This window comes from Argopecten irradians, chromosome 8 (assembly GCF_041381155.1).
Source record: "Argopecten irradians isolate NY chromosome 8, Ai_NY, whole genome shotgun sequence".
Lineage (NCBI taxonomy): Eukaryota > Metazoa > Mollusca > Bivalvia > Pectinida > Pectinidae > Argopecten > Argopecten irradians.
In genome coordinates, this window is record NC_091141.1 from 31,831,814 (window position 1) to 31,843,887 (window position 12,074).

The 12,074-nt window shown below is 34.5% G+C and overlaps 2 protein-coding genes across 2 annotated transcripts; both read right to left on the minus strand.

Annotated features, from left to right (window-relative positions):
- Positions 1 to 1,696: 1,696 nt before the first annotated feature.
- LOC138330100 (uncharacterized) lies at positions 1,697 to 4,346 on the minus strand. The gene has a single exon (XM_069277474.1). It carries the CDS (start codon positions 3,238 to 3,240, stop codon positions 2,137 to 2,139), a length of 1,104 nt encoding a protein of 367 aa, XP_069133575.1. The 5' UTR covers positions 3,241 to 4,346; the 3' UTR covers positions 1,697 to 2,136.
- Positions 4,347 to 4,494: 148 nt separating this feature from the next.
- On the minus strand, positions 4,495 to 6,091 carry LOC138330101 (uncharacterized). Its single transcript, XM_069277475.1, has one exon. The coding sequence runs from the start codon at positions 5,618 to 5,620 to the stop codon at positions 5,054 to 5,056; it is 567 nt and encodes a 188-aa protein (XP_069133576.1). The 5' UTR covers positions 5,621 to 6,091; the 3' UTR covers positions 4,495 to 5,053.
- Positions 6,092 to 12,074: the final 5,983 nt, after the last annotated feature.

Below are 12,074 nucleotides of genomic sequence, written 5' to 3' on the forward strand. Positions count from 1 at the left end.
TACGAAAAGCATTGTTATTTTTTTTGGACTGCAAGATTCCAACGCCACCAACAGAAAAATTGTGCTGCAACAAACAAATACCCAATTTTCAGCTTCTACAACTGTGCAAAGTCCAATGCAAAACTTGCATGACTATCTTACATGGATCCCTGCTTGTTATTTTTCGGCATACAAGTGTATCACATACAGGATTGCCATGTCATCTTTGAAAAAGGGGGCCCTTTATGGGTTTTCTCAAGGAAAGAGTGTGTCAAGTCCTCAAGATTTAGCTGAAACTTAAACATGAAATGAGATGACACATGAGTGCTATCTCGATGCAATGTTAAACAAGTGTGTATTTTACCGGGTGTATTTTAAAAATCCAAAGATGGCCGCCACAAAGCCATCTTCCTAAACACATTTTGAACTGACCTAATGTTTACCGGTTGCATTTGGCTGAAACTTTGCAGAAATTTCCTGACTGCGCAAGTACGCAGAATGTTTAACGTTATTTGTTGTGCGTCGATCTTAAATAGCAAGATGCAGCATCGCATCTTGGGATGCACATTTATAACTTCATGGAAGTTCTTAGAGGCAAGCGAGTGCTTGGCTGATTTTGCATGAAATGATCCTGACATGGTGACATTTTCAAGTAAGGAAAGAGTGTTCACGTCCTTTTTTGGTCGATTTAAAACCAGAGCAGACGACATATGGCTATGCTCGATGGGCATGTATTCCTTATGCATCTTGAAAACACATTTTGAATTTCCTACCACTTAAAGTTCAAAGGTAATGTAATGGCTAAACTTGACATGAAATGATCTGTGAGATTTCCCGACAAACTGTTGTTTATTTTTCGGGTCGATCCGCTGAAAGCAACTGCAGTGATTGTTGGACATAATTATTTTTGAAAACACATTTTGAACTTCATCTCAAGTTCTAAGACCAGTGCTTGTTTGTGATTTCCTGAAACTTGCATTAAAATGATCCTGACATGGTCCCGACAAAGTGTTGTATTATGATTTTCCTGATACATGAATAGCAAAAATGGTTTCCAAAAGTTCAAAGCTTAAAACTACATTTTGAATCAGTGTAACATTTTCAAATAGGTTCTAACAGTAAGCCATTTGGTGAAATTGCATTGAAAACTTTCCATGAATTGTTGACTAAAATGTTGTTTTTTATTCGTCAAATCCAAGATGGCCGCCATAGTCAATCTAATTGAAAAATTCATTTTGATTGCTATAGCAATAGTAGACAAGTCAATTAGGCGTCCAAGAAAGCAACCACTGGTTCAAACCACTGCAATGCAAAGTTTAACAGCCCTATTAAGGACTGTTGCCGTTTTGAGTCAAGTTTTACTTTTTTGCATGAAATGATCCTGACATGGTCTCGAAAAGTGCATTTTCATTTTTCGGGTCTATCTAAGAAATCCAACATGGCCGCCACAGCCGCCATATCTTACTTTGTCTAGCTTATCTAGGGGTAAACATTCAAGGCATTTTGAATTAAGTTCAAAAACTTCTAGATAATAAGTTGTAGATGGGCCTGTGCGATTTGGCTGAAAACCCTGGGCAAACCTTGCATTTAATATTAATGGCCCTATTAAAGTGTTAAGATCATTTTTTGCATTTCTGATTCCAAGATGGGTCTAGCGACAAAGGGGGTAGAAAATCATCTTGAAAACACTATTTTGAACTTCTTCTAAGATGCATCTTCTATGTCTGTCTTAGCTAATAAACACCCTTTCCCAAACTTTTTGACAAGAGAAACGACCTGGTCTATGGTATCATAAGATACTTTAGAATTTTCTTTTGAAATACCGGCATTTACTGAATTACCTTCTGGATATGACAAATCATGTATAAGTCTCGAAATTTTCCAGGAACAGATTTTGGTATAAGACCTAGTGGTGAGCACACAAAAGATTCAAAAGGAGGTGTGTTAAATGGGCCTTTTACCCTACCTAGCTCTAATTCTTTTTTAATTTTAGCAGTAACAGCTAATGGATTATCTCTAACAGATTTATGATTATTAGAAAAACCACTTACAATTTCTCCCTCAAAACCTAAGGAAAAGCCCTTTGAAAAGCCCAAAAGAAGTTTTTCTAGAGGGACAGGATTGTATCCTTCCAATTCCTGCCTAAGGATTTCAAGATTAACTGGCGTTGGAATGTGTGGCTGGGGATTTCTGGCCGAAATTTTGTTTTGCTTTATAGCATTTTGTTTTGGAATGATTTCCAAAACAGGTTTGGCACAGGTGTTTAAATTTGCATGGGGATGCGGTACAAGGCATACCTCTGTTGAAAGCAAAGCAGACTTTTTGGCGAAAGGGGCGAGGTCCGTTTTGTTGTTTTTTGACAGAGAAATGTTGGCCACGAAAAGGCTTCAAGTTTGCTGCCTTTGTGTAAAGCTCATCTATTGGCTTTTGCCATGGTTGTCGATGAGCAAGACGAAGACGCCGGAATGTTTCATCATAATGGCGCCATGCCGTATCGCCATGATTAGCAGCTATTTCCCTGATGGTTGCTGCATATTTTAAGAGGTTTGCAGCTTCCTCAGGACATTTGGAAATGTAAATTGCTGTGAAAGTGTTGAAGCATGTAGTCCATTGATCTATGGACAATGGTTGCTTCTGTGTATGGCCTTGATTGATAGAAAAAGAACCAGCTGTGATGTTAACAGCAAGCGGTTCCTCAGTGTATGTGGGGAGTAGGATTTTCAAATCTATATATTCTTCCCCCCATATTTTGTTTTTGATTCTATCTGACACCCCCGCTCCTAATGGAATACCAGCAGACAGGTTAAGTGGACCTGTTGTTTTATTGTTGGAATCATCAATGAACTCACCATGGTTTCCAAATAAATTCTCAATCAAAGATATGACTGGGTTGCCCTGGTTGCTGTCTACAACATGTAAGTTCGAGTTCATTGATTGTGATGACTGAGCACGATTACTCGAGGTCGCTGGTACCGGTGTGGCGGTGGGGGTCGACACCTCAGAAGCCACGGACACTGCAACCGGAACATGTACAGGAGGCACTGTATCTTCTCTGACCGTGATTGTTTCTAAGGCAGCCTTCTGCTGAGCTGACATTTGTTTGAGCATGGCCGCTGCCAATTTATCATAGTCCAAGTCGGGAGTACTGGCGGTGGGAACACTTAAGCTTTCAGGTGTCGATGTAGTTGTTTTCTGCCTCTTGTTGCTGGCCTTAGAGGATGCAGCCGTCTTTTCAGGTTGAGTTGTTCTTTTGGGTGCCATTTTTTACTGTCCGGAAAAATTAATAAAATGGAACCCGAAAACATGAACTAATATATCTATCGTGATAAACAACAGTGTTGTACAAACAAACGTCAATCATGATCATATAGCATTTGGTTTATAAACAAAAGTTTTACTGATCATGATTTTGATTCATAATATAGTCATTAAACCCAAATGACAGATTATATACTCGAGCTCTCCTTATAGAGAATTAGAGAATGTATATGTATTCCTTGTCATTCACATATACTCATTGTTAAATATACTGATCATGAGTCAAGTTAGCCTCAACATATTAAGGCATACCCCTGCCCTTTAATTATGAATATGAAGGCATCTCGGCTCTCTCTCTGTATATATGTATAGATATATACACACATATATAACAGGTCAGTGTAAATGCTATAATGAATTAGATTTCTGAAAAGAGTTATGTATAACAAGCCAGCTTGCAATGGTGTCATTTAACTTTATGATAATAATAATATATTGCAAAGCAGAGAAATGGTCAATATGGCATATCTCATGTATATATAGATAATTATACCAAGACCAGCATAGAGTTCATAAATGGTCTATACTGTACCTAAACCATGCATGTGCACCCCTGAACAGACAAACAACTACTGTTTTAATTTGATGTAATAATGTACACCAAATAATCAAACGGGGCAAATATTGTAATCAATACTGTATACTGATCATGAATAGTATAAGATTACCATTAATATACTATATAATCAGACATTTTAGTCCAATATTGCACATTGGACAGCCAAATTGTAAATTTCAAATTTGTACCAAGAGATAAAATTTGTGTAAATATTGTACACCGAAAACAATAATATGATGGTGTATGCATGTGATATTACACTGAAAAAATAAAGTGTCAATTTTTGTGTGCAGTACTGTACACCAAACACTTTATTTTAATACTGTAAAAACAGTCAATTTTAAATTTGTGTAAATACTATACACCGTGTAATTATCATATCAATTAAGTGTAATACTGTACACCGAACACTCAAAATGTCAATTTGGTGCAGTACTGTACACCGAACATCTTGAAATTGTAACAATTTGGTGTACTACTGTACACCGAACAATCATCAATGTGTAAATTTGGTGTAATACTGTACACCGAACAATCAAATGTGTAAATTTGGTGTAATACTGTACACCGAACAATCAAATGTGTAAATTTGGTGTAATACTGTACACCGAACAATCAAATGTGTAAAATTTGGTGTAATACTGTACACCGAACAATCAAATGTGTAAATTTGGTGTAATACTGTACACCGAACAATCAAATGTGTAAATTTGGTGTAATACTGTACACCGAACAATCAAATGTGTAAATTTGGTGTAATACTGTACACCGAACAATCAAATGTGTAAATTTGGTGTAATACTGTACACCAACAATCAAATGTGTAAATTTGGTGTAATACTGTACACCGAACAATCAAATGTGTAAATTTGGTGTAATACTGTACACCGAACAATCAAATGTGTAAATTTGGTGTAATACTGTACACTGAACAATCAAATGTGTAATTTTGGTGTAATACTTTACACCGAACAATCAAATGTGTAAATTTGGTGTAATACTGTACACCGAACAATCAAATGTGTAAATTTGGTGTAACACTGTACACCAAACAATAATCTTTTTGAATTTAATGTAAATAGTGTACCCAATATAGAGCCAAGTACATGTATCTGGAAAACAGTACCAGATCTATGTATATACTAGCTTTACTGCAATTAGGATAATTCTAATTAATATTACCTTGCAGTACCCAAACTAGTTGTCCATTCTTTTTGACACTGTCAAAATAGCAGCCTTGACACTTTGGAGGTATTTGAGTTGGGCCTGTTGATTCAGATGAACCCCATCTCTGCACAAGAAGGAAAGATCTGTTTTCCAAAAGCCAGCCCGGTGTTTCCAGAAGGTGATGTAGCTGCTAGACTCTGTCCCTTTTGCAAGTAGTAAATTTGTTCTGATCACCTTTTCATTGTAGTTATCAGTGGCAACGCTGTTCCTCCAAAACAATTGTCCGATTATAATGTGACAAGCTTTGTTTTTTGTAATAAGTTTTTCAACTAAGTCCAAAATTCGGTTAACGACATCCGCTGGTGATGATGTACAGAGATCGTTACCACCGATCTGTAAATAAACAATGTCCGGATGGTGGAACGAAAGGAGGTCCGCACGTTTAAACAGTTTGTTTACAGTCAATCCTCCCTGTGCTCGGAATAATAAATTAAAATTTTCCGGTGACAGTTTTAGATTACGACAAGAGGGATCATCAACAACACGATCCCTCAATCTACGAATAAACGAGTGACCAAGGATCACAATGTTCAACATAAGTCTAAATATAGGCTATACATTCGTGTAGGCTAACATGTGCGCTTTGTTTACAAACACTGACGCCGTCGTGACCTACTTAGCCTGGTATGTCCACATTTCTACGACATCGTTGAATGAATCCTTGCAGTAGACTTCACCATGATTCTCTCACTGGGCAATCACACGCAAAAAGTATTGTCCCACCTGAATCCGATCTAATTTCTTTGGAATTTAAAGAACACAATGCGAATAAAAGCAGATAAAAATCAGAATTCCGAGCACAGATCTTCCCAAGCGAAATTTTTTCTTTGTTTTGTCACGTGACCGAATAACCAGTTCTGATTGGCTTATCACCTAAATCGGTATAGGGATAACTCGATTTACTTTATCTTTCAAGGTACATAGCCATATGTCTAAATCGGTTCAAGTGAACTCGATTTACATAAAATTTCGAAATATAACATAAATGTATTTATTGGTATAAATTGTATATATGTAGTATTTGAACGCAGGAAATGAAAAAAAAATATTTTAAGCTCAAAAATGGTAATTTTTCAGCATTTTTTCATATTTGGCTTGACGCAGCAAAATTGTTTCCCAACAACAAATTGTTATTCACAATCAGTTATTTGACCTCTTATCAATCTGTTAAAACAACAACAACAAAAATATATAGAAATGCAACAGAGATTTGTTATACCATCATTTGGTTTACAAAACATCACCGGATGCGGCATATGATTGTTATTTTTTCCAAACCGCTAACACTACAGTTTCCTGGTGTCTTGGAATTTCCTGAATATAACATTGGCTATTGACGATTTATATCTTAACAAATTTGAATTTAAAGTTGGCTGAATATCTAAGTGGGACTTCAAAATAATCCATTTTCATGCTCGAAATTTTGTAGACTAGTAGCCTCTCAAACTGAATTATTACAGCAAAACGCTAACTAATAGCTATAGGGTATCAAATTAAAGTTCCGTAAATACCATGACCCTTTTCGAAACATATTGTGTCTTTTAGAATGAGCACATCCATTGTTTATTTCCTGTGTATAACGCAAGATATAAGATGGTTACTACAGTGTCACATATTTCTTTCACTAGTTCTTAATGCTAATCATTTTCGTTGTGTGTGCTTTCTCGCCAGAGTGTCGTCTTCGACCTCGGTGACCTGATGTGACATTACATTACCGGGTTACCATCGTGGTTCTAACTTGTCAACTGTCCATGGTCAGAGTTAAGATCAGAAACATCGGCTTCAGGGATGTGGGAGCTCTTCCTGTTTCCAACCTAGTTTCACCTAGATTCACATATCGTATATGATGTTCCAGACTTCCCCGGCATGATGGAAAAGACACCAGATCAACATTCTGCGGAGGGTTGAGTTGGTTCTCCTTAATTCGTATGAAGCACAATTCCTAATTCTTGTGAACCTCAGTGACCATAGGTGGCACAGGTGGATTCTTTGAGGTCATAAATGAGGTCTGCAGTGAAGTTTCACTCTTTGCCAAGTCTGGAAAGCACTTTAGAGAACTTTTTACTGGAGAGTCTTCAATGGTCTCTTTGCGCATACACCAGATGTGACACAACCAGCACCTTCAAGGGAGTGGGAAAAGTCAGACCAATGAAAAACATTTAACATTTATGCCCTCATTAATTACCTCGATGATATCACCAGTGCCATTTATGGTTGCACGAGGGTCCACAAGATTGATGAATAGTACTTCATACGAATTATGGAGTTATGTGCTTAAGAGAACCAATTCCACCATTGGAAGAATGTGCATCTGGTGTAATTTCCATTATGCCGGAGAAGTCTGAAACAGCATATACGTACGATATGTTAGAATCTGAAAGAGATCCCACATCCCTGAACCTGTTGTTCCTGATATGAACTCTGGTCATGGATGGGTCATAAAAGGCTAGAACAACACTGATAATGCAGTGTCACATTTCGACGAATTGAATACTGATATCTCGAGTACTCTGATTCGGACTGCATGTACCAGCTACCAGATATGCCGAGTCTCTTCAGTGGATAGGTCAGTGAGGCGAGAAAGCACGCACAATGATAATGGTTATCATTGAGAACCAGTGAAAGACATATTAGTGACATTGTAGTAACCATATGACATTTTGCTTATGCTATGCATAGGAAATAAACAATGAATGTGCTCATTTTCAAAGACACAAACGCTTTGGGAACTGTTAATGATATTAACGGAAACACAGGCTTAGCTTTGGTTACATTTGTTACGCTATCAGTAGGTGTTGTGTTATTTTTGAGACGCTGCTAATCTATAAAATTGAGGGTATAACAATAATTCTTTTTTTGCATTTCTATATATTTTTGTTGTTGTTGTTTTAACAGATTGATAAGAGGTCAAATAACTGATTGTGAATAACAATTTGTTGTTGGGAAACAATTTTGCTGCGTCAAGCCAAATATGAAAAAAATGCTGAAAAATTACCATTTTTGAGCTTGAAATATTATTTTTTTCATTTCCTGCGTTCAAATCACTACATATATTGGCTTATTTGGTCACGACATGTATTTGTTGTTCTATTGTGGTCATTTTGATACCTCATTTGTCTACTTCAGTTGAAAAATGCCAATGTTATGACTATTTTTCATTTTTCAGTGAAATTCGAGATGGTGGCCATCTTGATGACGTCATAACCGGAACTTATACGATGTTAACATTGGTTTTGGTTGTTTTTGTTGCTTAAACTGATTGACAAGTGGTCAAAAAACTTATTAGAAATAATAGATTGCTGTTGGGAAACATTTTTGCTGCGTCAAACAAAATATGAAAAATTTGCTGAAAAATCACCATTTTTGAGCTTTAAATCCGATTTTTTCATTTCCTGCGTAGAAATCACTACATATATTGGATTTTTTGGTCCTGATATGTATTTGTTGTTCTATTGTGGTCATTTTGATACCTCATTTGTCTACTTCGGTTGAAAAATGTTAATGTTATGACTATTTTTCAATTTTTAGTGAAATTCGAGATGGCGGCCATCTTGATGACGTCATAACCGGAAGTTCATCCCAACTTATGCAATGTTAACATTTGGATTTGTGATCAGTGGGTCATAAGGGTTCAGAAAAATATTGGTTCGGAGGTTTGGGGGGGGGGGTGCATGTGGGACCCTCCTAGCCCATGGCCTAAAGCCATGATAATGGATACTATAGTTTTGCTATTAAACTAAATATTGCCATCAATTACTCAACATTTACAATTACAAAAGGAAGAAATTAGAACATATCAATTATAAGATACATAATTAATAACATTCTGTTGAGATCATTCAGTATCAAAATTCAAGGTGCTAAGTAATACAGATCAATATTAACATAATTAAACTGTGATATTTTATGAAGAGTATAAATAATTACATATTTTGATCACAAATATGTAGGTAAAATGTAGTAAATAAAATTTTGGCTACATTTTTAAGACCGAAAATATCGAAATTTTGGGTGTTATTTTTGGCCATATCAATTATTAACAATGACATTTCACCCACTTCCAGTTTGAGTGCACCAAAAATATTTTCTAAAAAAATGGCTTATTACCTGAAGTATTTGTAGTGAAAATTTCAGAAAAATTAAGGACCGGTAAATTTGTCGTTTAAAAGTCTTAGAGAGGCAAGGTGTATTTTTTTTTTTTTTTTTTTTGTAATTGTTTTATTTTTTCCAACAGCAATAATATATAGACAAAACAGTTTAATTAATTATTTTTAAATTATATAGCTTATCATATTCCTTCTAATCATGCACATTATTTCTTATCATCATTATCATTCTCACCAGATTTTCATTCACATTTAAAAGTTCATCCTCATCAGTCACAATTGATCCTCATCAACACACTCAAAATTATCATTCTCATAAGTTATAGCCATTCATCATCACTTTCACCAATCAAATCATTTCATCATTTACATTTACTCATAAATTTACAGTAATTCATCATTTTCATCACTCATCCTCATCATCATGGCCATCCATCCTCAATGCTGTAATCATTCATCTCATCATCTTTATTATCATCTCATCATCATTATCATTCATCATCCTTATCATTCATGTCATCATTATCATTCATCATCATTATCATTCATCAGCATCATTATATATAACTGATCCTCATTTTCATAATCACTCATCATTATCATAGGTCCTTTCAAATCTTCCTTAGTAATATTAATGATCATAATTCATTAACTAAACATAATTGAGCTGTTGGTATAAATAAAGGCATCACACAACATTCATACCACTTACACCACATACACGCACCTACTCCCACATACATATATTATATTTTTCTCACAAACAAGAAAAGTCCTCACTTACATACTCATCTTTACACACATACATACACATTAGAAGAAACAAGAAAAGGAGAAGAAAAATAAAGTAGTAAACAATAGATTGAGAAAGAGAGGAAGAGAACAGAGATAAAAGAGAAAGAGATTGGGCTAGAGACAAAAAAAAAACAAAAAAAAAACAAAAAACTTTGATATTTTTCCATTACTGTGGCATTTATGCTCGGTGAACATGAGTTTTGCTTGGAATTGTTAAGACGTATGTGTTAGAATTTTAAGAATACTTAGATAAAATAGAATAAAAAGATCAATAATGTCAGGCTTATGAATATGCCTGCCCTTAATATATATTACAATTATGCAATAATATGTACCAGTATAAGTATATTTCATACAAAAAAAAGAATACACAAGAAATCAATGTGCTTATAATTTCATGAGTTTTTCCCATTTCCTCCATTCATTTTTACATTTCTGATGTGCAGTTTCACCATTGCTGCAAGCAATATGTATTTGAGAAGTATAATGCTCATGGATTAAATTAAGAAGTGCATGTGGATTTAAAGCTTTATGTAGACATCTTGTTTTATATATGTAAAAATTTATTATGATTAAAATTTCATTATCTAGTCTATTTGTTGGAGAAGGTCTATCATTCAGACACATACCAAAAAGAAAACTTGGCTTATTATATTGAAATGGGATATACAAAGCATCTAAAAGTGTCTCTATAGTTTGCAAAAATCTCTGAGTCTCCCTGCATTCCCATAAAATATGAACAATATTCTCGTTTAAAAGTCTTAGAGAGGCAAGGTGTATTTTTAGTAATATTACACCATGGTCGCACCACGGCCCTTTGCAATCGTAAAATTAATAAAACAAAGAAACTAATTTCTTAATCATATTTAATACTCATTAGTTACATTAAACGTAAAGTAATATGATTTTATAGCCTATATATGGTATAATTATCAAAATATTGAGTCACAAAAAACAAAGTATTTCGGAATTTCAGGGCATTGTCATCCACTTTTCAAGCTAGATGATGATTGCAACTGCATTCTCAGAAATATTCGTTTTGTTTACAGCTGAAAGGCATATTAAGTAAAATGATAACAAAATTTAGAAAAAAATGGGTGGGAGTAGATTATTATGTAAGAGAATCAAGTTTGTATCAATTTTCACACATCCAGTATATTAGTACATTTATGTATAATGTTGCTTTTTAAAATATTGTGCTTTCAAAGTGCTCTCAATGGCATCAAATCACGCCATTTCAAGTTTTTATGTTAAAAAATCAAAGACAAATTGATATATGACATTTTCCTGTTCAGATATTGTATTAATTTCACTATATTAAATATTTCTTAGCAGTGTAAGATTTAGATTGTTCAAAACATTTTGTGAGCAATCAGAAACATATACACATAGAGATTCCATTTTTACGGTCGGCAGATGAATAACTCTGGTATGTTGTAAAAGTTCAGTAATTTTCCGATGGTTTGAGTACGATTTTGGATAGAAAAAATAAATATTTGAACTTATTTATTAATAAAACAAAACGCACTTCTGGTTTTAAATGCCCGGATAACTAGGTAAAATTGCTTCTTTTCATGCTTTCAAAAATCATATTAAATAACATCAATCTGGAAAACTGGTCATATCAAACCATGATATAATGTTTAAACTTTGTGCAGATGCAAAAATATAGTGTTTAAAAGAATACACTTAAAAGTAGTTAGCCAGGGCAAAATGCCTATAAACCGGAGGCCCCTCTGCCTGTCAATAAAAGACAAAGAATGAGTTTCCAATCTCTATGTATATATGTCTCGGGATCAACCAACTGAAGTTTGATTTCGAGTTTTTGTATTTTCTTCAGAATTTTCATGAATCCCATAAAGGTTAACTCAGATTTTTTTCCAGTTTAAAAACTAACAGCATCTTTTATTGTTAATGAAACAGTCAAACGTTTTTGAGGTCCACAGTTTTATTTTTCATAATTAGCTTTGTGTATCGTAAACACATCCTACTATCAATCAAAATAGCTAAAGGTATATCATTTCAGGTATCACATTTTGATTTTATAAGAAATTTGGTTATAACAACATGAATTATACATGTCAGGGAGA